Source organism: Sus scrofa, chromosome 14, assembly GCF_000003025.6.
Source record: "Sus scrofa isolate TJ Tabasco breed Duroc chromosome 14, Sscrofa11.1, whole genome shotgun sequence".
Lineage (NCBI taxonomy): Eukaryota > Metazoa > Chordata > Mammalia > Artiodactyla > Suidae > Sus > Sus scrofa.
In genome coordinates, this window is record NC_010456.5 from 106585745 (window position 1) to 106612945 (window position 27201).

The 27201-nt window shown below is 39.4% G+C and overlaps 1 protein-coding gene across 1 annotated transcript in view; it reads left to right on the top strand.

Moving 5' to 3' along the window:
- The window catches only part of CYP2C49 (cytochrome P450 2C49), a 40280-nt gene extending 13942 nt beyond the window's left edge, over nucleotides 1-26338 (top strand). The window contains 5 exon segments of the mRNA NM_214420.1: nucleotides 4482-4658; nucleotides 6311-6452; nucleotides 8421-8608; nucleotides 22908-23049; nucleotides 25791-26338. Coding sequence (NP_999585.1) covers nucleotides 4482-4658; nucleotides 6311-6452; nucleotides 8421-8608; nucleotides 22908-23049; nucleotides 25791-25972 — 831 coding nt within the window. The 3' untranslated portion in view covers nucleotides 25973-26338.

The following is a 27201-nucleotide window of genomic DNA, read 5'->3' on the forward strand; positions in this document are numbered from 1 at the left end:
AAAGAAGTTCCGTCTGTCCTTTTTTCAGATTCCACATATCGGTGAAAGCATTTGATGTTGGTGTCTCATTGTATGGCTGACTTCACTTAGCATGATAGTTTCTAGGTCCATCCATGTTGCTAAAAATGCTGGTATTTAATTCTTTTTGATGGCTGAGTGATATTCCATTGTGTATATGTACCACCTCTTCTTGATCCACTCCTCTGCCAATGGACATTTAGGTTGTTTCCATGTTTTGGCTATTGCAAATAGTGCTACAATGAACATTGGAGTACATGAGTCTTTGTGAGTCCTGGTTTTCTCTGGATAGATGCCCAGGAGTGGGATTGCTGGATCAAATGGTAGTTCTATTTTGAGTTTTCTGATGCATCTCCATACTGCTTTCCACAGTGGTTGCACCAATTTGCAATCCCACCAACAGTGTACTAGGGTTCTTTTTTCTCCACACCCTCTCCAGCACTTATTGTTTGTAGACTTTTGGATGATGGCCATTCTGGCTGGTGTGAGGTGGTACCTCATCGTGGTTTTGATTTGCATTTCTCTAATAATGAGTGACGCTGAACATCTTTTCATGTGTTTCTCGGCCATCTGTATGTCTTTTTGGAGAACTGTCTGTTTAGATCTTCCGCCCATTTTTGGATGGGGTTGTTTGTTTTTTTGGTATGGAGCTGCAGAAGGTGTTTATAAATTTTGGAGATTAATCCCTTGTCAGTCAATTCACTTGCAAAGATTTTCTCCCATTCTGTGGGTTGTCTTTTTTGTGTTGTTTAGGGTTTCCTTTGCTGTGCAGAAACTTTAAAGTTTGATTAGGTCCCATTTGTTTATTTTTCTTTTTATTGTCAATACTCAAAGAGGTGGATCTGAGAAGATGTTGCTGTTTATGTCAGAGAGTGTTTGGCCTGTGTTTTCCTCTAAGAGTTTTACAGTGTCTGGTCTTATATCTAGGTCTTTAATCCATTTGGAGTTTATTTTTGTGTATGGTGTTAGGGAGTGTTCTAATTTCATTCTTTTCCGTGTGGCTGTCCAGTTTTCCCAGCACCACTTATTGAACAAGCTGTCCTTTCTCCATTGTATAGTCCTGCTTCCTTTGTCATAGATGAGTTGTCTGTAAGTGCATGGGTTTAATTCTGGGCTTTCTATCCTGTTCCACTGATCTATATGTCTGTCTTTGTGCCACTACCATGCAGTTTTGATGACTGTTGCTTTGTAGTATAGTCTTAAGTCCAGGAGCCTGATTCCTCCAGCTCCATTTTTCTTTTTCAGGATGTCTTTGGCTATTCTGGGTCTTTTGTACTGCCAAACAAACTTTAAAATATTTTGTTCAAGTTCTGTGAAAAATATCCTTGGTAATTTGATAGGGATTGCATTGAATCTGTAGATTGCCTTGGGTAGTATAGTCATTTTGATAATATTAACTCTTCCAATCCACGAGCATGGTATATCTTTCCATCTATTTGTGTCATCTTTGATTTCTTTCATCAGTGGCTTGTAGTTTTCAGAGTACAGGACTTTTGTTTCTTTAGGTAGGTTTCCTCCTAGCTATTTTATTCTTTTGGATGTAATGGTAAACAGGATTGCTTCCCTAATTTCCTTTTCTGCTTTTTCATTGTCAGTATATAGATTCTTTTTGCTTTATGTAGGCTATAACTTCTATTTTTTTGGCTGTGTGTGCAGCATACAAAAGTTACAGGGCCAAGGATCAAACCCCAGCCACAGCAGTAACAGCACCAAATCCTTAACTGCTGGACTGCCTATTCTAAACTATTTTGGCAAAGTCTCTTTCTCTCTCTCTCTTTTTTTCTTTCTTCTTTTTTTTTTTTTGGTCATGTGTGGTCTCTGAAATCTCTGTTCCTTTAGTTTATGTCCAGCTAGCATCTGGATAGAGACATCATTAAATGTGAGGAGAAAAAAAAAAAAGGCAGATGGAGATGGAGAGAGTGGAGAGAGAGAGAGAAAGGAGGAAGGACAGAAGGAAAAATATAAAGGATGAGAGGAAGAAGGGAAGTTCTCTTTGTGGCTTAGTGATAAGGAAACCAATTGCTATCCATGAGGATGTGGATTCAATCCCTGGTCTCACTCAGTGAGTTAAGGTTCTGGTATTGCCTGGAGCTGTGCTGGAAAGTCTTAGTTGCAGCTCAGATCTCGCCTGGCTATGGCCAGTGGCTGCAGCTCTGATTCTACCCTTGGCCACGGAGCTTCCATATGCCACAGGTGTGACCCTTAAAAACAAACAAACCCAAAAAAAAGCCAAACAAAAAAAGGAAAATGAAAGGAATAAAGGGAAGAAGGGAAAGCAAGGGAAAGGAAGGAAGGAAGAGACAGGAAGGAGGGAAGGAGGGAGGAAATAACTCTTCCAGATGAGCTCTGTGCTGGGGCACTCATTGTAGCCTCAGCCAGGCCATTTTGGACTCTGTCTTGGTCTTCCCCTAGTGCTTGTACTGAGCCTAGAGATCAGGCAGAGGTGAAAGCATAGTGTCTTCTCAGGACTTTTCTTAGCCCATGTCCGGCCCTGGGCATGCGCATAGCTTTCTAAATTCCTCAGTTCAGGTGGGTGCTTTTGAATGTCCCAATTTCCCAAGGCCCTCCCTTTGCAGGGGCTGGGTTGGATGCTCTCTCCTATGCCTTAACTGTAATTGTTTGCCCCCAGCGGTTGCAGGTTGTTACTCATCATGCTACGTTTGCACAACATCCCTGCTGCATTTCCAACCCTGAGTTTTAAGTTAGCGGAAATAAAAGCTAGTGGCTATGTCAGCCTTGCAGGTGGCCTCAGAGAGGTCAGAACACAGACACATAATTCTTTGTGAGTGAGGACTGTTTTGGTTTCTCTGGAACCAGGAACCAAGCTCCCATTCTGCAAGCCACCCTTGTTGGGACCACTGCCAAGCTGAGGAGGGAGGTGGGACAAGTGGGGGGAAAAAGCCACAAATCTTTCTTGCCATTTAAAGTTGCCTATTTCTCGCTTCAGCATTCCTATGATAGCTGTAAACTTTTGTGTTTCTGACAAGTTCTGACAAGTTGATTGTGACAGTGTTTGCTTGATTTTCTGACATGTTTTATGGGGGGATTGACCTTTAGAGCTGTCTACTACAGCATTCTTGCTGATGTTTTTCTGTGCAGTGAATGTTTGAACATCACAGTCGTGCCTTAGCCTCATTCATAGCATAGTGTCATGGAGTGCATATTTGAGAAAGATGACAGAGAATTTGTTTTATAGACAAGAAAAGAAATGCCTGAATATACATCTGGAATTCAAGCCTAGTCACTCTCTGGCTGTGGTTTTTCCACTACTCCTCCAAGGCCAGTTTCCATAATCTACTTTGATGACAGCCCAAAAGCATGGCCATAGCCCTCAGTGGTCAGCCAGACCCTTCCTGAAAGGCTTCCATTGCCCACAAGGCTTGTGCTCCAATGACCCTTAGTGACTTCTTCATCACATTCCTTCACATAAGTATTCTAATTTAGGAAGGAGAATCGGTCTTTCAAGGAAGACTGTTTGTGGACACAGATGCTACCAGGGAACACTGACTAGGTTCAGGGGTGCAGCTAGTTGGGAATGTAGCTGACAAGGTAATTGGGCTTGGGATGTCAGAACTGGTTTTAGGGTGTATGAGCCTTAACTAGACACCACAGTTTTGCCCTGTGCTGAGCCAATGTACTCTACCGAAATAAAGTCATGTGATCTTGGAAAAGTCATTTACCTGCTCTGGTGCACAGGTCCTTTATCGATAAAATGCTGAGTTGGGTTTCATGTCATATTTGCATTCCCCTGAGTTATCAAAATAGTAATTCTGTTTCTGAGGCTGCTTGATAATATAAAAATAGCAGGGAGTGGCTTTGTGTTCTATATCAGGTTACCCAACTTTCCTAACCTGTTTCCTTATGTGTAAAATGCGAATCATAGTCATTCATCTCATTCTGTATTTCAGGGTTGTAGGGAAGAGTTCATGTAAAAACTGAGAGAATTGACACGCAGATGTTTTAATATCATATGTTTGATATATGAGTATAGGAAATGACTATCAACTTTCATCATCTAGTCAGAGTGTCCCCCAGAAATATCTCTATCAGCATAGAGAATCACTTTGAAAAATAGTTTTAGGGCCACACCAGCAGCACATGGAAGGTCGCGAGCTAGGTGTTGAATCAGATCTACAGCTGTTGGCCTATGCCACAGCCAGAGCAGCACTGGAACTGAGCCACCTCTACAACCTACACCAGAGCTTTGCGGCAAACTGGGATCTTAAACTCACCGAGTGAGGCCAGGGATCAAGCCCCCACACTCATGGATGCCAGTTTGTTCTTACCCTGCTGAGCCACAATGGGAACTCTCAATAATTACTTTATGGGTACAATGTAAAAGGCTCCCCCTGAAGATAGAGAGCATTTTGTGTTGATCTCAGTTTTTAAACAGGCTTGGCCTATGGTATATATGTCTTCAAGATATATTTTTAGATTACTAAATGTATTTTTTAATCTTTAAGGTCTGCAATAATTTCCCTGCTCTGATTGACTATCTCCCAGGGAGTCATAACAAAGTGCTTAAAAATTCTGCTTATGTAAAAAGCTATATTTTGGAGAAAGTAAAAGAACATCAAGCATCCCTGGATGTTAATGACCCTCGGGACTTCATTGATTGTTTCCTGATCAAGATGGAACAGGTAAAATGTTAATGACAGAGTGATTATCTGCTTGGCTAAATTTTTTGGTACATGGACTAGTTCTGTACTTATTAGGAAAGTTTAAATGGTGAGGCAAGAAATTCTTAACTGGCACTTTATGGGGTATTTTTAGTTTGTTTTTTTAATTAACATATTATTGATTTACACTGTTGTGCCAATTTCTGCTGTACAGAAACACACACACATATACACATATGCATTCTTTTCCTTGTATTATCTTCCATCATTTGACCAGCACTTCAGATGCTTATGTGTACATGGATCTGAACTGAGCACCATGGTAGGCTTAAAATTGACGTGTTGGTGTTTCCTCATGGTCTAGTGTTAAGGTCATGTTGTCACTGGGGTGACTCAGGTCGCTACTGTAGAATGGGTTCAGTCTCTGGCATGGGAACTTCTGCATGCCATGGGCATGGCCAAAAAAAATTAAATAAAGTCAAATGTTTAAATAACTAGGATACCTGAATCCTATTTGTTAAGTACTAATAGGCCGCCTGAGGAGAAAGAGGATGTACATCTCAGGTGAGATGGAAATACAAACAAGTGAGAAATACAGAGTGTTGAGCCATAAAAGGGAGGTGGATGTGATCACTTCCCACAACATGTGGGAGAATGAGAAGGAAGAGTTAAAGCTGCGTGGGCTTCCTGTCTGTCCTGAAGTTTGATGTAGAGCTTCAAATATTTGCAATAAGTCATAGGGGAGGGAATTTTGGTTTCGTAGAATGGTGCAATGAGAAGTTCAGAGATGTGTTGTGGTAAGGAGAGTAGATGGGTGGGCGAGAGAAGCCTTATCTGGATGTAACCAGAAAGAAATTTGGACAGACACAGAGTTTGTTGGGAGAAGAGAATTGCAAACTCTTGAGTTGGGCTTGTAATATTTTTTAAGATATGGCTCTACTTTGCTCATTTCTGTCAGCTAAGATTGTATTTGCCCACCAATAAGAAAAATGGCCAAGGTTTTAGGGAAATAGGGCTTTTTCTAATCTCACATACAGAGAGTCTCATGTTGGGCAGTCCAGGGCTAGCCCGGAAGTATCCTGGACCCAAGTGCTTTCCATTCATCTTTGGCATACTTAGGTATACAGGCTTCACCTTCATGCTCAGACTCATGTTCCAAGATAATGTCCACACCACATGCACCTTCATATCTGTGTTTTGAGTAAGAAGACAGGAAGGGAGAACCTGGCCTCAGTACACCTTTGGTAGGAAGTATGTTGTCCATTGTAGCTGCAAAAGAGGCTTGGAATGGTATTTCCAGGCAAGCAAGTTATAAGGAATAGGAAATGAAGATCTGTCACTCCTCACGCTTTGTCCTACCATACAGTCATCTTGTTTTGTTTTTTTTATTTTACTGATTTTTATTTTTAAATTTCTTGGCCATGTGAACAGCCTGCAGAAGTTCCCAGGCCAGGGATCGAATCAGCAGCACAGCAGTGACCTGAGCCACAGCCATGGAAAGAGTGGACCCTTAACATGCTGATCCACTGGGAAACTCCTGTAGTTTTGGTTGTGTTAGTACTCTACTCTCCAGTGTCCAGGTTTACTTAACTTTATAACAATGCATTATTTCGGATTGTTTGCAAGTAGACATGCTGGCAAAGTATCAGATAATCACATGAAATCATTCCTAGGAAAAACACAATCACCAGGTGGCATTTACTTTTGAAAACTTGATAGCCACTATAACTGACTTGTTTGGAGCTGGGACAGAGACAACAAGTACCACCCTGAGATATGGGCTCCTCCTGCTGCTGAAGCACCCAGATGTCACAGGTATGACCAACAGGGTGGGCAGGGTGATTTCAGAGGAGAGGTTGGGAAGACATGGAGAGAGGCCTCCATATTATTTCATTAGAGATGCTTTATTTTTGAAATTTCTGTGCCACCAACTACAAGTTGTCCAAATATTAAGAAAAGGATAAAAAGGAGACAAGTTTGGGCAACAGGGGAGGATGACTGAAAACAGGGAATTCAGCGTGAGCAATAGCAAAGCCTCTAAATGTATGGATTTCATAAATAAAAAATTCTGGATAAATGTCTGGACTTCATGAGAAGGGATTTGCAGCAGGCATGGCCAGCATAAATTGGCCTAGGATCGAATATTAGTTTTCTTAAGAAGAGTCCACTTTGTTTGTCCTTGTCTTTTTTTTGTTTGTTTGTCTGTTTTTGGTCTTCTTAGGACCACACCTGTGGCATACGGAGGCTCCCAGGCTAGGGGTCTAATCGGATCTATAGCTACTGGCCTATGCCAGAGCCACAGCAATGCCGGATCCAAGTTGTGTCTGTGACCCACACCACAGCTCATGGCAATGACAGATCCTTAACCCACTGAGCAAGGCCAGGGATGGAACGTATAACCTCATGGATCCTAGTCGGATTTCTTAACCACTGAGCCACAACGGGAACTCCCAGAAATCTTTCCGTATTCTGAATTCGCAGCATTCTAATGCTAGGGTAGAAAACTATAGGGTAGAGAACTATATTTGTTGAAGTACAGCAAAAATTCAGGAAATTTGGTGAGAAAGCCTGAGAAAATTCCCAAAATCAGGGAGGTATTTTAAAAGATTAGACTTAGAAAAAAAATACATTCTATTTAGACAGAAGATATGACTAAAGAGTTTTATCCCATTTTAAACAACTTTATTTTTTTCCAGTTTTATTGAAATATAATTAACAAATACAAATTTATATATTTAAGGTGTACAAAGTGATGATTTCATATATGGACAAATTATGAAATGATTTCCACAATCAAGCTTATTAATGACTCTAAGCAAACTTCAAGGACGTAATAGAGTGTTGTTAACTATAGTCACCATGTCGTAATTACATCCCCAGAACTTGTTCATCTTATAACTGAAAGTTTGTACCCTTTGACTAACATTTTCTCATGTCCTCCACCCCCAGCCTCTGACAACCGCCCCCTTCCCTCTTTGTTTCTATGAGTTTGACTTTATTTTATTTTTGTCTTTTTAGGGCCACACCCATGGCATATGGAGGTTCCCAGGCTAGGGGTTGAATCGGAGCTGCAGCCACGGGCCTACACCACAGCCACAGCAATGCCAGATCTGAGCCATGTCTGCGACCAAACCACAGCTCACTACAACGCCGGATCCTTAACCCACTGAGCGAGGCCAAGGATTGAACCTGCATGCTCTTGTGTACTAGGCAGCTTCGTTTCTGCTGAGTCATGATGGGAACTCTGAGTTTGACTTATTTAGATTCCACATATAAGTTAGATCATGCAGTTTTTGTCTGTTTGAGTCTGGCTTACTTTGCTTAGCATAATATCATCCAGGTTCATTCGTGTTGTTGCAAAAAGCAGAATTTTCATCTTTATTGGCTGCATAATATGCTCTATATGCATTATCTTTTCCTTATCTCTTTATCCATTGACAGACACTTAGGTTGTTTCTGTATCTTGGTTGTTGTGAGTAATGTTGCAGTGAACATGGGAATGCAAATATCTATTTATATTTGAAGCATTTTATTATTTCTATTTGTATTCATCCTTGTGCTGATATGTAGGTGTGTATAGATTGATATCAAAGCCTGCCTTGTGTGAAAGTCACTTGTACCTATAATTAGACAACTCAGTCTCTGTGTCTAGATGTACTTCTGAGCATGTGAGTGATGTGTATAATGATGTTGGGACACCTTGGTAGAGCTCCATGTGTCCCTGAATTGGTATGCAAATACGACATAGCTCTTTTTCCATCAGTCTTACTTGTGTCTTATCAGCCAAAGTGCAGAAAGAGATTGACTCCGTGATTGAGAGACACCGAAGTCCTTGCATGCAGGACAGAAGCCGCATGCCCTATACAGATGCCGTGGTGCATGAGATCCAGAGATACATTGACCTGATCCCCATCAGCGTGCCTCACGCAGTGACCAGGGACATTAAATTCAGAAACTACCTCATCCCCAAGGTAAGATTTGTTCCAGTGAGCTCAGTGCTCTAAAAGTTCCCATGTTCACAGTATGGTTTCAATTCAATAGATGAGAGAATCGCAAAAATCATACGTGTGGTGGGTTGATGGGTTTTTTGGTATTTGTCATTTGTGGCTATGAGTTTTTATTTTTTATTCTTTTTAAAATTTTATTTTGTATTATTATAGTTGGTTTGCAATGTTCTGTCAGTTTCTGCTGTATAGCAAAGTGACCCAGCCATAGTGTATATACACTCCCTTCTCATGTTATCCTCCATCATGTCCTATCAGAAGTGATTAGATATAGTTCCCTGTGCTGTACAGCAGGACCCCATGCTTATCCAATCTAGATATTGTACTTTGCATCTAATAATCCCAAACTCCAGGTCTGTCCTGCTCTTTCACCCTCCCCCTTGGCAGCCACAAGTATGCTTTCCATGTCTGTGAGTCTGTTTCTGTTTTGTAAATGGGTTCATTTGTGCCATTTTTTAAAGTGATATCATACGGTATTGCCTTTCTCCCTCTGACTTTCTTCACTTAGTAGGAGAGCCTCGAGTTGCATCCATGTTGCTGCAAATGGCATTATTTTGTTGTTTTTTAATGGCTGAGTAGTATTCCATTGTGTATCTGTACCACATCTTCTTGATCCCTTCATCTGCCAATGGACATTTGGGTTGTTTCCGTGTCTTGGCTATTGTGAATAGTACTGCAGTGAACATGTGGGTGCATGTGTCTTTTGCAAGAAAAGTTTTTTGGGATACATGCCCAAGAGTGGGATTGCTGGATTATGTGGTAGTTCTATATTTTGTTTTCTGAGGAACCTCCATACTGTTTTCCATAGTGGTTGTACCAATTTACACTCCCACCAACCATGTAGGAGGGTTCCCTTTCCTTCACAGCCTCTTCAGCATTTATTTGTAGTCTTATTCATGATAGCCATTCTGAATAGTGTCATTGTAGTTTTGATTTGCATTTCGTTGATAATTAGTGATGTTGAGCATTTTTTCCTGTGCGTGTTGGGAAAATTGTCTGTTTAGGTCCTCTGCTCCTTTTTCAATTGGGTTTGGTTTTTTGCTGTTGATTGTGTGAGTTGTTTGTATGTTTTGGAGATTAAGCCTTTGTAGGTTACATCATTTGCAACTATTTTCTCCCATTCCTTAGGTTTTCTTTTGGGTTTTGTTTTTGTTTTTTTAATGGTTTACTTTGCTGTGCAAAAGCTTGTAAGTTTGATTAGGTCCTATTGGTTTATTTTGTTTTTATTTCCAATGCTTTGTTTGGGAGACGGACCTATGAAGACATTTGTACAGTTGATGTCAGAGAAAATTTTCCCTATGTTCTCTTCTAAGAGTTTTTGTTTGTATGTTTTGTTTTGTTTGCTTTTTAGGAGACATATGGAGATTCCCAGGATAGGGGTCGAGTTGGAGCTACTGTTGCTGGCCTACACCAGAGCCATAGCCATGCCAGATCCAAGCCATGTTTGCGATGCACACCACAGCTCATGGCTCTTCTGGGAGTATTATGGTGTTGTATGGAATTTTATGGTGTTTTGTCTTATGTGTCTGTCTTTTTTGTTGTTGCTGTCTTTCTAGGGCCACTCCAGCAGCATATGGATGTTCCCAGGCTACAGGTTGAATTGGAGCTGCAGCCGCCAGCCTACACCAGAGCCATAGCAATGCCAGATCCAAGCCATGTTTGCAATGCACACCACAGCTCATGGCTCTTCTAGGAGTTTTATGGTGTTTTGTCTTATGTGTCCATCTTTTTTGTTGTTGTTGTCTTTATAGGTCCACACCAGCAGTTTATGGAAGTTCCCAGGCCACAGGTTGAATTGGAGCTGCAGCTGCCAGCCTACACCACAGCCATAGCAAAGCCAGATCTGAGCCACATCTGCAACCAACATTGCAGCTCATGGCAACGCCAAATCCTTAACCCACTGAGAGGAGCCAGGGATCGAACCCTCATAGATACTAGTCATGTTTGTTACTTCTGAGCCACAATGATAACTCCATGTTTAAGTCTTTAAGCCATTTTGAGTTTGTTTCTGTGCATGGTGTGAGGGTGTGTTCTAGTTTCAATTGACTCACATGCAGCTGTCCAGTTTTTCCAGCACCGCTGACTGAAGAGACTGTTTTTTTCCTGTTTTATATTCTTGCCTCCTTTATCGAATATTCATTGACCCTAGGTGTCTAGGTTTATCTCTGGGTTCTCTCTTCTGTTCCATTGATCTGTATGCCTGTTTTGTACCAGTACCACACAGTCTTGATTACTGTAGCTTTGTAATATTGTGTGAAGTCTGGGAGAATCCTGCTTGGTTTCTTTTTTCCTCAGGATTGCTTTGGCAATTCTGGATCTTTTATGATTCCATATACATTTTTGGATTATTTGTTCTAGTTCTGTGAAAAAATTCATGGGTAATTTGATAGGGATTGCATTAAATCTGTAGATTTCTTTGGGTAGTATGACCATTTTAACAGTATTAGTTCTTCCAGTCCAGAACCATAGAATATCTTTCCATTTCCATGAATCCTCTTTAATTACAGTCTTTCACTTCCTTGATCAGGTATATTCCTAGGCATTTAATTGTTTGGGTGGCAATTTTTAAGAAGTATTGTATTTTTATATTTCTTTCCTAGTATTTATTTCATTGTTAGTATACAGAAATGCAACTGATTTTTGAATCTTAATATTATATCCTGCTACTTACTGAATTCCTTGATCGGTTCAAGTAGTTTATGTGTGGAGTCCTTTCAATGTATAGTATCATATCATCTGCATAGAGTGACAGTTTTACCTCTTCTCTTCCACTTTGGAAAGATTTTATTCATTTTGTTTGTCTGATTACTAGGGCTAGGACTTCCAATACCCTAAAAATGTGGAATAAAAGTGGTGAGAGTGGGCATCCTTGTCTTATTCCTACACTTGATCTTAGCCAAAAGGCCGAGAAGCGATCCTTATCTTATTCCTGATTTTAGTGGGAAGGCTTTCAGCTTTTCTCCATTGAGTGTTTTATTGGCTGTGTGTTTGTCACAAGCGGCTTTTATTATGTTAAGATATGTTCCCTCTATACCCATTTTGGTAAGAGTTTTTAATCATGAGTGGATGTTGGATTTTGTCAAAAGCTTTTTCTGCATCTATGAAGATGGTCATGCAGTTTTTGAGTTTTCTTACTGTGGTGTAGACATTGATTGTTTGTATATGTTGAAACATCCTTGTGGACTTGGGATGAATCCCACTTGGTCGTGATGTGTGATCTTTCTTATGTATTTTTGGATTTGGTTAGTTAAAATTTTGTTCAGAAGTTTTGCATCTATATTCATGAAAGATATTGGCCTATAACTTTGTTTGGGAGTACCTTTGTCTGGTTTTGGTATTAGGGTGATGGTGGCTTCATAGGATGTCTTTGGGAGTGTTCCATCTTCTTCAATCTTTTGGCAAAGTTTAAGAAGGATGGGTATAAGTTCTCCTTTGTACGTTTGGTAGAATTTGCCTGTGAAGGTTTGAATCTGTCATTGCTGTGGCTGTGGTGTAGGCTGGCAGCTCTAACTCTGATTAGACCCCTAGCCTGGGAACCTCCATTTGACACGGGTGTGGCCCTAGGAAAAACAAAATGACCAAAAAAAGAAAGAATTTGCTTGTGAAGCCATCTGGACATTTGGACTTTTGTTTGTAGGGTGTGTGTTTATTACATATTCAGTTTAATTTCTAGTGATGATCTGAACAATTGATCTATTCTTCCTTGATTCAGTATTGTCTCTGAAAAATTGTCCATATCTTCTAGGTTGTCAAATTTGTGGGCATATCACTCTCTTTTTTTTTTTTTTTGTATTTCTGCTTATCTGTTGACATTTCTCCTTTTTCATTTCTCATGTTGTTTGTTTGAAATCTTTCTCTCCTCTTCTTGGTGAGTCTGTCCAGAGGTTGGTCAATTTTGCTTACCCTTTCAAAGAACCAGCTCTTGGTTTTATTGATTTTTTTTCTATTTTCTGAATCTCCCTTTCAATGATTTCCTCTTTGGTCTTTATGGTTTCTTTCCTTCTGCTAACTTTAGGTATTTTGAGGAAGGCCTGTATCACTATGAACTTCCCTCTAAGAACTGCTTTTGAGGCACCCATAGTTTTTGTTTTTTTTAATTACTCTGTGGATTGTATTACATTTATATTTGTACAACAATCATCACAACCCAATTTTATAGCATTTCTATCCCAAACCCCCAGCCCATCCTCCCAACCCCAACCTGTCTCCTTTTGAAACCATAAGTGTTTCCAAGTCTGTGAGGCAGTATCTGTTCTGCAAAGAAGTTCATTGTGTCCTTTTTTAGATTCCACATGTAAGTGATAGCATATGATGTTGGTGTCTTACTGACTAGCTTCACTCAGCATGATGATTTCCAGGTACATCCATGTTGCTGCAAATGCTGGTATTTCGTTCTTTTTAATGCACGTGTGATATTCCATTGTGTATGTGTATCTCATCTTCTTATCCACTCCTCTGTCAATGGACATTTAGGTTGTTCCCATGTCTTGGCTATTGCAAATACTGCTGCAATGGACATTGGAGTACATGTATCTTTTTGAGTCATGGTTTTCTCTGGATAGATAGCCAGGCGTGGGATCACTGTATCAAATGGTGATTCTATTTTTAGTTTTCTGAGGCATCTCCATACTGGTTTCCACAGTGATTGCACTAATTTACATTCCCACCAACAATGTGATAGGGTTCCTTTTTCTCCACACCCTCTCCAGCACTTATTGTATGCAGACTTTTTGATGATGGCCATTCTGGCCCGTGTAAGGTGGTACCTCATAGAAGTTATGATTTGCATTTCTCTAATAATGAGTGATGTTGAACATCTTTTCATGTGTCTTTTTGGCCATCCACGTGTCTTCTTTGGAGAATTGTCTGTGTATGTCTTCTGCTCATTTTTTGATGGCGTTGTTTCTTTGGTGTTGAGCTGCAAGAGGTGTTTCTAAATTTGGGGGATGAATCCCTTGGCAGTTGCTTCATTTGCAAAGATTTTCTCCCATTCTGTGGGTTGCCTTTTTGTTTCATTTAGGGTTTCCTTTGCTGTGCAGAAACTTTTAAGTTTAAGGAAGTCCCATGTGTTGATTTTTGTTTTTGTTGTCATTACCCTAGAAGGTGGATCTGAGATGATATTGCTGTGGTTTCTGTCGGAGAGTGTTTGGTCTAGAGACATCCATAGATTTTTGAATGGTCATGTTTTCTTTGTCGTTTGTCTTGGGGCATTTTGAAATGATCCTTCTGATTTTCTCCGAGACCCATTGGTTTTTTAGAAGCCTGTTGTTTCATGTCCACGTAGTCAGTTTTTCTCACTTCTTTTCCTGATGGTTGACTTGTAGCTTCATGACATTGTGGTCAGAGAAGATAGTTGAAATAAGTTCTACACTCTTAAATTTGTTGAGGTTAGTTTCATGCCCCAGCATGTAGTCTGTCCTTGAGAATATTCCATGTGCCCTTGAGAAGAATGTGTATTCTGAGTTTTTTGGATATCATGTCCCCAAAGTATCAATTAATTGTGTCATTTAGGATCTCTGTTGCCTTATTGATTTTCTGTCTGGAGCAATCGCCCATTGATGTGAATGCAGTGTTAAAGTCTCCTAGTATTGTTATATTCCCATGGATTCTCCTTTTATGTCTGTTAGTATTTGTTATATGTATTTGGGTGCTCCTATGTCAGGGCCATATATATTGACAAGTGTAATATCCTCTTCTTGATCCTTTTATCATTAAATACTGTCCTTCTTTGACTTTCTTTATGGCCTTTGTTTTTTTTTTAATTTTTTAATTTTTTTTGTCTCAAAAGAGCCACACCCAAGCAAATGGAGGTTCCCAGGCGAGGGGTCCAATTGGAGCCACAGCTGCCAGCCTATGGCACAGCCGCAGCAATGTCAGATCCAAGCCTCATCTGTGACCTACACCACTGCTCATGGCAACACCAGATCCTTAACCCACTGAATGAGGCTGGGGATCAAACCCTAACCTCATGGTTCCACACCAGGAAGTCCTTCATTCTCTTTAAAATGTCTTTTACAGAGCAGAAAATTTTGATTTAATGAAAGGTAGTTTATCAATTCTTTCTTTCATAAATTGTGCCTCTGATGTCGCATCTGAAAAGTCACTGCCAAACCTGAAGTCACTGAGATTTTCTCATGTGTTTCTTCTGGGAGTTATATGATTTTGCATTTTATATGTAGATCTGTGATTCATTTTTAGTTAATTTTGTGAAGGGTATAATATCCTTTTTTTTTTTTTTTTTTTTTTTTTTTGGCTTGTGGGCGTTAAGATGTTCTAGGAACACTTTTGAAAAACTCTCTTACTATATTACATTGCCATCTGCTCCTTTGGGTCAAAGATCAGTCAGTTATATTTATGTTGGTGTGTTTCGGAACTCTATATCCTGTGCCATTGATCTTCTTGTTAATTCTTTTATCAATACTACACTTGTCTTGATTGGTGTAGCTTTAAATTAAGTCTTGAATTTGGGCAGTGTAAGTCCTCTAACTTTGTTCTTTAATATTGAATTGGTTATTCTGAATCTTCTGCCTCTCCATATAGACTTTAGGATCAGGTTTTCATTATCATCATAATAATTTTCTGAAATTTTGGTCAAGATTGCATTTAACTGAGAGAATAAGTTGAGAAAGCTAACATTTTGTCTTTTTTTTTTTTTTTTTTTTTTTTCTTTTCAAGGGCTGCACCCATGGCACGTGGAGTTTCCCAGGCTAGGGGTCTAATCAGAGCTGCAGCTGCCAGTCTACACCACAGCCATAGCAACGTGGGATCCAGGCCATGTCTGCGACCTACACCACAGCTCTCAACAATGCCGGATCCTTGACCCACTGAGCCAGGACAGGGATCGAACCCACAACCTCATGGTTCCTAGTTGGATTTGATAACCACTGAGCCACAATGGGAACTCCCAGAATAAGTGGAGAAGAGCTAACATTTTGACATCCTGAAGTCTTTCTGTCCATGAACATGGAAAGTTTCCATATATTCGATCCTTTTGTTTTATTTGTCAGCATTTTGTGATCTTCCTCATGTAGATCTTATACTTATTTTGTGAGATTTACAACTATTTTCATTTTTTCACTGCTGATGTAAGTAAGTTCCATTATGCTTTGAATTTTAATTCCCAGTTGTTCATTGATGGTATATATGAAAACAATTGATTTTCATGAGTTAACCTTGTATTTTGCAATCATGGTATCCTCCCTTATCAGTTTCAGAAAAAGGTTTTCATTTCTTTTGGATTTTCTGCATAGATGATCATGTCACCTGCAAACTAAGACAGTTTCATTAATTTTTCCCCAGTCTCTATACCTTTTATTTCCTTTTATTGTCTTACTGCTTTAGCTAAGACTTCTAATATGACATGGAAAAACAGTGGTGAGATGAGACCTTCTTGTCTCATTCCTGTTCTTAGTGGGAAAGCTTTGGGTTTCTCGCTAAATTGGATGTTAGCTCTAGGTGGATTTTTTGCATATTCTTTATCAAGTTGTGGCAGTTGCCCTTTATTCCTAGTTCACTGAGAATTTTTATCATGAATGGGTGTTATATTTTGTTAATGGCTTTTTTCTGCATCTGTTGATAATCAGCATGTGGGCTGATTTTTCATCTTTGATTTTTCTTCTTCTTCCTTCTTCTTTTCTGATTTTTCTTCTGTGTCTTGTTGATGTGATGGATTACATTAATTGCTTTTCAGGTGTACAACTAGCCTTGCATACATGGGATAAGTATCACTGGCTTGTGGTATATAGTTCTTTTTATACATTACTGGATTGGATTGGCTACTATTTGTTGAGGACTTTTACATGTGTGTTCCTGAGAGCCATTGTCCTGGTCCTTCCTTCCTTTCAACATCTTTGTCTGGTTTTGGGATTAGGGTAATGATGGCCTTGTCGAATGAGTTAGGAACTACTCCTACTTCTCCCTTCTGACAGAGATTGTAGTGATTTGGTACTTTCCTAATTAAAAAAAAAAAAAAAACAGAACAAAATGTAGTTTTCTTGTTTTAAGAATACAGATTTTATTATTTTAAATTACATGTAAAATTTCCTCAAATTTACTAAAATCCTAGCAGATTTTAAATGTACAATATATTATTGTTAACTATAGGCACAACATTGTATAGCAGATCTTGAGAACTTACTCGTCTTGTATTACTAGGTGTTTATACCCACCAGTTAGCAACTCATCATTTCTCCCTCTCCCCTGATCTTGGCAATCTATAATTTTTTCATAAATGTGTATCAGTTTCATCAGATGGATTCTCTGCATCTCTTTATATGACATATATTTTGTCTTTGCTCTCTCTGTCTCTCTGTCTGTCTCTGTCACATACACCTAGCTGGATTTGGTTTGCTACATTTTATTGAGAACTGTTGTATTTATGTCAGAAGAGACAGGTCTGCATTTTTTCTCAGACTTTTGATATCAAGGTACTGTTGGCCTCAAAAATTAGGTGGGTAATTTTCCATATATATATATGTATAATTATATGTATATAATTACCCCCTTCTCCCTTTTTTTGTGTGTTCACTTAGCAATCTTTCCCATGCCTAATTAGTTTGCCTAAGCTCAGATATTACATAAGAAAAAAAAATGCTTTCTCAGATGAAGTTTGTCTTCTTCCCAAAAGTGTTCTTCCTCCCTCCACTAGGCAGACAGAATTACATAGCACCTCCTGTTTCTGAACTAGATATTAACACAGTCAAACGTTGATTATAGATGCCAGTTTACCTTTCCAGGTTTCTTCCAGGTCTGGAGTCTTGAGCCTAATTTTTGTCAGCAGCTTTCCTCTGCTTTCTAACACATGATTTCTGTTTTTATTCAGCCTTTCTAGTTGGTATCCTACAAGCTACTCCCATTTGAAGCCTGCATATATTATCTTATTATGTATAAAAATCAGATAACTAGACATTCTACTTTGAAGGGAAGGGGGTTGTGAGTTTATTAAGATTGAAACTACTACTGTTATCTTCTGGGAAGAGGGAATTCTGAGTATCTCTGTTGTCCCATGTCATAGCCACGAACCACATTGCCTAGTGAGTTCTTAAAATGTGATTAGTGCACTGAGGAACTGAATTTTAAATGCTATTTCCTTTTATGTAGCGGTAATTTACCTTTTTAAATGATTTTAATGTTTCCCATTGTAGTTGGTTTACAGTGTTCTGTCAATTAGCTACTGTACAGCAAAGTGAGCACACAAACACACAAACACACACACACACACAAACACACACACACAAACACACACACAAACACACACATATACACATACATATATTCTTTTTCTTATCCTCCATCATGCTCCATCACAAGTGACTAGATATAGTTCCCAGTGCTATACAGCAGGATATTTAGCTTTAATTTAAATATAAGTAGCCATGGATCACTCAGGCTACTGTGTTAGAGCTGATCTAAGGGTTTTTTGGTTTTTACTTATTTCCCCTATAATATGAGTTTAGAAATCCCTCATCCTTAATTATGCAGCACTAAAAAGTTGGAAAAATGCTGTTCCCATCTTGGCACAGTAGAAATGAATCCAATGAGGAAACATGAGGTTGCAGGTTTGATCCCTGGCTTTGCACATTGGGTTAAGGCTCTGGTGTTGCCATGAGCTGTGGTGTAGGTCATAGACATGGCTCGGATCTGGCATTGCTGTGGCTGTGATGTAGGCTGGCCACCACAGCTCCTATTAGACCGCTAGCCTAGGATTCTCTATATGTCACGGGTGCGGCCCTAAAAGGACAAAAGACAAAAAATTAAAAAAAATTTTTTTTTTTTTGTCTTTTGTCTTTTTGTTGTTGTTGTTGTTGTTGCTATTTCTTGGGCCGCTCGCACGGCATATGGAGGTTCCCAGGCTAGGGGTTGAATCGGAGCTGTAGCCACCGGCCTACGCCAGAGCCACAGCAACGCGGGATCCGAGCCACGTCTGCAACCTACACCACAGCTCACTGCAACGCCAGATCGTTAACCCACTGAGCGAGGGCAGGGACCGAACTCGCAACCTCATGGTTCCTAGTCGGATTCGTTAACCACTGCGCCACGACGGGAACTCCTAAAAAAATTTTTTTTAATAAAAAAACTTGGAAAACTAAAAGCAATATAAGTTTGGTGCAGTTTCATTTGATGGTCAAAACCTCACCTGAACTATTTAAATTCCTTATTGATACTGCTTTGTGTAAATATTCATGTCCTGGTAAAGACATTTGTGAACTTTTCTTAATGCTAATCTTATTTACTTAAATAAAATATGGCAAGAGTTAAATCAGGTAACATATGCAAAATACAAGGCAAAAAGTGTAAGACACTCTTCATCTATCGGAGAGATGAATTCAGGCTCTAAGAAAACATTGTATTGGTGAGGCTATTTGTATGTGAGAACTTTCAAGTGCCACTGGCAGGATTATAAATAAGTACTTCATTTTTGGAGGATAATTCAGCCATATCTATTCAAAATAAGATATGGTATATTGTAATGCAATAATTAAAATTCTTAGTATCTACTGCAAATGCTAATGAAGGAATGTCCAAAAAAAATCATCCTTGCATTATTACTTGTGATAAAAAAATATCTTGATGGAGATCCTGTTGTGGTGCAGCAGAAACGAATCCGACTAGGAACCATGAGGTTGTGGATTCGATCCCTGGCCTCGCCCGGTGGTTTGAGGATCTGGCACTGTGGTGAGCTGTGCTGTAGGTGGCAGACACGGCTCAGATCTGGCATTGCTATGGCTGTGGCATAGGCCAGCAGCTGCAGCTCTGATTGGACCCCTAGCCTGGGAATCTCCGTAATCTATGCATGTGGCCCTAAAAACACAACAGACCAAAAAAAAAAAATCTTGACTTATCTAAATGTTCATCAGTAGTGTAATGGTGCATTTACATTATGTCACTCGAAAAAGGCAGATGTATGTTTGTTGATATGGGACAATATCCAAATTATTTTATTGAATAAAAACTCATGATCCAGTAGATGCTTGTCATTGGGTTAAAAAAGAGAAGAAAGTGCTAAGTGGCATAAATGTATGTAGGATTATCTGCCTGATATGCTTAATATCTCTAGAAGGACATATAACTAGTTCGTGGAAATGGTTATGTTTGGAAAGTCGAAATGGGTTTGTATCGTTAGATTTGATTTCCTTTTCACCATATATACTTTTTGTGACTTAATATATTCCTCAATTTTTTTTACTTGAGATATAAGCTATGTCAAAGAAAATTCACCCTTTTAAGAGTAGAGTCTAAAGAGTTTTGAATAATATGTGAACTATCATCACAACTAAGATAAAACATTGTCCTCACCTCCAAAAGTTCTCTTATTCTTCTTTTGCAGCTGATGCATTTCCCCTAATTCTAGCTGGTGGTAACCACTGATCTGTTTTTGGTCCTATAGTTTTGCCTCTTCACGAGTGCAACATAATAGAATGTGACACGAAGGAAATAACCTGTCATTACCTCATGCCTTTATCTCTTTTTTTATGTGACAGACTATGTTTGAGGTTTATCTTTGTTATTGCATGTGTCATTAGTTTATTCCTTTTTATTGATGGTCAGTCCATCATATGGAGTAACACAAATTGTTTATTCAATTACTAATTGATTAATGTTTGGATTATTTCCAGTTTGGGGCTCTTTGAATACAGATGCTACAAATAATTGCATACAGGTTTTTGTGCCAACCTAAGCTTTAAAATCTTACAGTAACAGTTTCCTGTAATTACTATTATTCTTTTATTGTATTGTATTTCCTGTCTTTTTGAAAGGCTTACCCACATCATATAGAAGTTGCCAGGCTAGGGGTCGAATTGGACCTACAGCTGCTGGACTTTGCCAACAGCCACAGCAGTGCAGGATCTGAGCTGCATCTGCGACCTACACCACAGCTCATGTCAACATTGGATCCTTAACCCCTGAGCAAGGCCGGTGATCGAGCCCGCATCCTCATGGATGCTAGTCGGGTTCATTACCACCAAACCACGGTGGGAACTCCTATTTGTTTTATTTTTTTAATTTTTATTTTTAAATTTTTTTAGTCTTTTTAGGGCCACACCTGTGGCATATGGAAGTTCCCAGGCTAGGGGTCTAATTGGAGCTATAGCTGCTGGCCTATGCCACAGCCACAGCAACACCAGATGCAAGCTGTGTTGGCTACCTACACCACAGCTGACAACCTTAACCCCTGAGCAAGGCCGGTGATTGAACCTGCATCCTCATGGATACTGGTCGTGTTTGTTAACTGCTGAGCCACGAAGTCACTTCCTAATTTTTATTTGTATTTTTTTAATGGCTGCACCTGTGGGATATGGCATTTCCCAGCCAAAGGGCTGAATATAAGCCTCAGCTGAGACCTACACAACAACTGCAACAATGCCAGATCCTTTCACTCCCTGTGCCAGGCCAGGGGTTGAACCTGCACCTCCATGGTCACCTGAATTGCTGCAGTTGAATTCTTAACCCACCGTGCCCTGATGGAAACTCTCTGTATTATTTGTTTTAAAATACACAAGGCAATAATTTTAAAAATAAAATTATAGACCTTTAATATGATAAAGGGTGGAATTACCCCCAGTTTTGAATTTAAAATATTTTAAAATTTAAATAGTATTTAAGTATAAAATGGATGTATATAAGTGAAATTTGTATGTGTATCTACACTTTAACTGCATATCCATGAGTCTTCTATTATACTTAACACCTAAGTACTTCAGTATGTATCTGAACAAGGACTTTATCTACATAGCAACAAAGCCTTCACATTAAAGGAATTATCATCTATATGATAATTTTATCTAATATATATGCTAAAATTAAATATTCTTAGTTATTCTAAAATATATTGTAAAGCTTTTGTTTCTTTGTTTGTTTTTTGTTTTTTTTGTTTTTTGTTTTTGGGGGGACATCTAGTATCCAATCAAGGCACAGGTATTTAATTTGATTGTCTGTGCTTTTAGTCCCTTGTTGTCAAGAACAAGAAGAGTTCTTTTTCCTTTATTTCATTTTAGTACATTGACTGCTTTGAAAAACTGGGACAATTATTATGTTTAATGTTCCTCAGTCTGGCCATGTGTGATTGTTTCCTTGAGATTAGATTCCGGTTCTGTGTATTGCACAAGAAAATTACATATGTGATTTTGGGTATGTCCTACTGCATCACAGTTTGGCTGAAGACATGTAATGACAATTTATCCCATTATTGGTGATGCTAAGGTAATATGTTATTAAGGATGTGTGTGCATATGGCTCCTTTGTTGAGGTTCTAGTTATCACAGGTAATTAATAAACAAATATCTATGGCATAGTATTTTAAAGACCTTGTGAGTACACTGTTTCCTACATCATTCATCCAACAAGTGTAGCATTAATTGATGATCTTTACCTGAACTGTTGGAAATAGATAATTTTTCTAATTTGATCATCTCACATTTTTAAACCTAGAATTCATCCTTAATGAAGTGTTCCCCCACATTTTTAAATGGAGAGAAACAAATTTCCATCCCAAGATAAATACTCAGTAGTTGATAGTGTATTTATAGTATTATCTACAAAGTTATTTTTCCTCTTGGGCAAATTTTCTTTTTTATTGTGGTAAAATACACATAACATGAAAATCTCCATTTTAGCTGTCTTAAAGTGGACAATTCACTGCAACATAGTGCCTTCACAATGTTGTGCCTCCGTAGCTACTCTCTAATACCAGAGCATTTTCATCCCTCCAAAAGGAAATGCCTCACGCAGTAAGCACTCATTGCCCAGTCCTCCGTCCCTCCATCCTCTGAAAACTTCTGATCTGTTTCTGTGCCTATGGATTTGCCCTTTGTTATTTTTAATCAGATCAGACCTCTCCTTTCAAAAGCCCTGTAAACAGTTTCCAAACACATCTGACTTTTCAAGAGCCAGCAGAGGCTTCCATTTTAAACCATAATCTGCACATGAGATGTGAGTAAAACTGAAGTACTGAAATAGAGCAAAGGGTGGGACAGAGAACAGTGTCCAAACATTGTGATAAATAAAAGGGGATTTGGATATCAGCACACAAGTGACTGCATACTCAGTCTTTCAAATGCTTTTGGAGGCCACTTGAGTAACCTCATTGCCACTGATGTTAAGCTCATCCCTCTTTTGCACTTGGCCTGTCTGTCTGGGATTGCCATTGCCCTTATGTAGACCTGGGACCCCTCAACTATAGATCAAAAGATTGGACTAAATGATTTGCAACATTTCTTCCAGCTCCATGACTTCCTTATAACAAAGTTTATCTTTATTTTCATCCCAGGGCACAACTGTGTTAACATCACTGACGTCTGTGCTGCGTGATGACCAAGAATTCCCCAACCCAGAGGTGTTTGACCCTGGCCACTTCCTGGATGAGAGTGGCAACTTTAAGAAGAGTGACTGCTTCATGCCTTTCTCAACAGGTAATGAACATGAATTGCCTTAGGGACTTTAGGGGACAAGATATCTTTCAGGGCATGGTTGGAACTCAATGGTGCTCAGTCTGGAGCTGGTGGAATTGCTTTTTGACAATGATCCTGAGCACCAGTCCCAACGCCATGCACTTTCCACCCCATCATCATACATCCCCTGTATCGGCAGTCTGGGAAAGTGACCCATTTCTGCCAAAATGAAAAGGCTAGGAAACAGATGGATTGAATCCTACCTCTTTGATAGATCCCTGAGCTGCCCAAGAGCTCCTCTTAGCAAGCAAAGCTCATTTAGGTTTTCCTTGCCTGACATAAGAAAGGCATAAAAGTCCACAACTTTTGAGTATTTGCTGTAATGTCTCTCAGTCACCAGGCTGAGCTCTGGGGCTACAGCTCTTTACAAGCACTGAAGGGGCAACATACCGGCTCACATCCTAGTTAGGGAAGCAGATTAGTAAACATATCACTGTAATGAAGGAAGAGTAGTGTGGTTGGAGAGAAAAGCACAGGCTGCTCATGAGACCAGAGGGGAAACTGCCTGCTTTCTGGTCACTCATACCCTACAGTGAGGCATAACATAGAATAAGTAATATTCTAATCACAGAAAGGGAATTTGAGCTGCCTCAAAAGAGCTGAGTAACAAAACAGGGCAGAGTGATTTTTATAGGAACAGGACATTTCCTCTAGATTGAAAGGGTCAGCACTTGCCATCAACTGTAGTATCAGGATTCCTTGGGAGTGTGGCCGGATGTTCTGCAGTGGTTCCAGAGCACCATGATCTTCCTCCACCTGTGATCCTAGGCCTTGGAAACTGGTTCTCCATGGCTACAGAGTGTGCCTCATATCTGGCCATAGAGTAACCTTCATGGGATTGATGGCTTTCGATGCCTGCTTTGGGTCTTGCTCAGTATGTACCAAAATGTCAAGGACTGAGCCTTCCTTTCAAAAGTGCACATTTTAGCAGAGCATAAAAACAATTAAATGGAGACTTGTGATTCAGGGTGATCCATGCTTCAGCTAAAGCATGAAGATCATTCTGAGGAAACCCAGAGAGGGCAAGATTCTATTGCCTGTGAAGATCATAAAGAGGAAGTGACATGGGACATGGGTCCTGAAGGAAGTATAGGAGAAGAAAACCTTAACCAAATGGAAAAGCACGAGTCAAAGCTAGAAACCTCATGGCGCACTGGAGATTGATGAAAGGTGTATATGGCTAGGTGTGTGTACAGAGGAAGGACAACATGAGGGCATGGAGAGAAGATAGTCATCTGCCAGTTGAGGGTGAGGCCTTTGAAGAAATCATAACAGCCAACACCTTCATCGTGGATGTCTATCCTCCAGAACTGTGAGGAAATGAACTTCTCTTAAAAGAAACCCAATATACCACCTGAAATTAACACAACATGTGAGTCAATTATACTCCAGTGAAATTTTTTCAAAAAGGAGGTGGTGGGTTGGAGCTGACCCTGAGCTGTGCCAGCATTTAGAGAATGATGGTTTTTACGAATATTCAGTGTGAACATTCCAATGAATGCACATTATCTTTTTCCTGTGCACATGTTTTTGGGGTTAATCTCTGCTGGCTTGATCTATAAGTTCCTTGAATATGTTAAAATTTCCAGAGTACATTTTGGCCTTCTTGCTTTTCTCAGTAATGACAACAACAGCAGCCACTACCCCCAGTATGGAGGTTCCTTAACAAACTAAAAACAGAGCTGCCATCTGATCTAGAAGTCCCACTTGGGCATGTATCTGGACAAATCTCTAATTCAAAAACATAAATGCACTCCAGTGTTCATAGCAGGACAATTTGCAGTAGCCAAGACATGGAAGGAACCTAAATGTCCATTAACAATGATTAAAGAAGGTGTGGCAGCATATATACCCAAAGGAATATTACCCTGCTATAAAAACAGAATGAAATCATGCCATTTGTAGCAACATGGATGGACCTAGAACTTATCATCCTAAGTGAGTAAGCCAGAAAGAGCAAGACAGATACCACGTAATAGCACTTAAATGTGTAGTCTATAATATGATACAAATGGCCTTATTTGTAAAACCGAAATAGACTCATAAACATAGAATACAAACATATGGTCACCAAACAGAAAAGAGGGTGAGGGAGGGATAAGTGAGAGGTTTGGCATTCGCAGATACAAATGACTCTGCAAAATATATACACAGTGAGGTCCTACTGTATAGCACAGGGAGCTATATTCGCTATCCTATAATAAACCATAATGGAAAGGACTGTAAAAAAGAATATATATTTTATACATATTCAGTTTTATATCGATATGTATATAGATCAATATAAAACTGAATCGCTTTTCTGTATACCAGGAATTAACACCACATTGTAAATCAAATGTACCTTAATTTTTTAAATGCCTGGATATGGCTAGCCCTGGGAGTAGGTCATACAGTAGCATAGCACTGAAGAATGGAAGGAATGATATGGAACATTAGACTGGGAACAAAGTATGGAGGGCCAGTTCAACCCATCTGGACCTCATCTCATGAAACAGGTGGGAGAGAGACATTGACTATTTTACAGTGTGAGAGTGACACATTTAGCCATGTGCTTTTGAAAGTATATCCAACCTCTGTCTCTCTAACCATCCTTCCAACCCTCCTCCTATTCAGTTATTTGTCAAATAGTTATTGCATATTTTCTGTGAGAGTTGTAAACAATATTCTGGGATCAAATTGCCTATGTGTGTTATTTTCAGGAAAACGAATTTGTGTGGGAGAAGGCCTGGCCCGCATGGAGCTATTTTTATTCCTGACTAGCATTTTACAGAAATTTACCCTGGAACCTGTGGTTGACCTAAAGGACATCGACACCACCCCCATTTTAAGTGGGTTCAGCCATATGCCACCCTCATACCAGCTCCGCTTCATTCCTGTATAATGAAGAGCAGACCCTGCGGCTGCTGCGATGCTGTTCTCTGTAACTCGTCCTCTTCTGGGCTTTGTTCACCCCTTTCTCATTACCAGGGATGCTCTCTTTGACCTCCCATCTCGTATCTCCACATTCCCTCAATATCCAGCTAATATCCAACCTCTATTAAAAGTTTCCCAAGTTTTACTGCACAAATGTATGTGCTATCTTTATGCTCTGTAACACTCAAATTGGCTATCACATGTGTTCATTGCTACCTAATATTGAGTTAGTACTGTGTTATCACTGTGAAACGGTAGAGAGATTAATGTAAGCCAGTATGTAGCTGTTTGTCCTCTGCATTTCTAAATAAAAAGCATCACACTTTGCTGAGCCATTCTCAGACTTTCCTTCTTTTGTGTGTAGTGCAGGTAAGAAATGATTAAAAAATAGAGTCCGAAGAGGCCTTTCTTGTCTTCATAGTGATAAGAACAGAGAAGGAGCAAGGGGAAGAGGGCAGAAAAACTCTTTTTGCTGAGTGTCATCTAGAGTTACTTGAGGTTTGGCTTGGAAAAATGAGAGAAATCGTGTCTAAGAATGGTCCTAACCTGTAGAGAAATAGTGATAGGATCAGCATTAGGAAGGAATGAAGAGAAAGAATTAGAATTCATTCTTCTGGTTTCTGTCAACACTGAAGACATGAAATATTCTCATTACTTTGTATTTCAAGCAAGCTTACAGGCAAATCTTAATATGTACTTTCGTACTTACAATCATGTGTTCTAAGTGTCATTCTTTTCTCTCTAAACAAGAACAACATCCTGGGAAGATGTTAGCAGATTCTATTTTTCTTTCTACATCCCATCACCTTGCTTTCTTCTTAACATCGGTGTGTTGGCAGTTATGATACTTTGGGATCCTGAAGGCTTTAGTCTCATGACATCTCTGAAGTGTAGAGAACTGAGAGATAAAGGGTATGTTTGGGACTTATCCCTGAAACACCAATAGAAATGAGAATTAGAAATTCCTATTGTGTGGGTCTTATTTTCTTGATTTGGAAGGTTTTATTACAGTTATATAAGAGATGTGCCTTCTTTTAAGAAAACATCTACTAAAATAGTTCAGATCTTTGGTCAGCAATTTACCTTCAAATGGTTCAGAGTAAAGTAATTCTTTCTACATACTACCAAGTTTTCTTTCTGACACTTATATTTGTTTAAAAATGGTGTGAAGCTAACTATTGGCTCATATCCAAAATA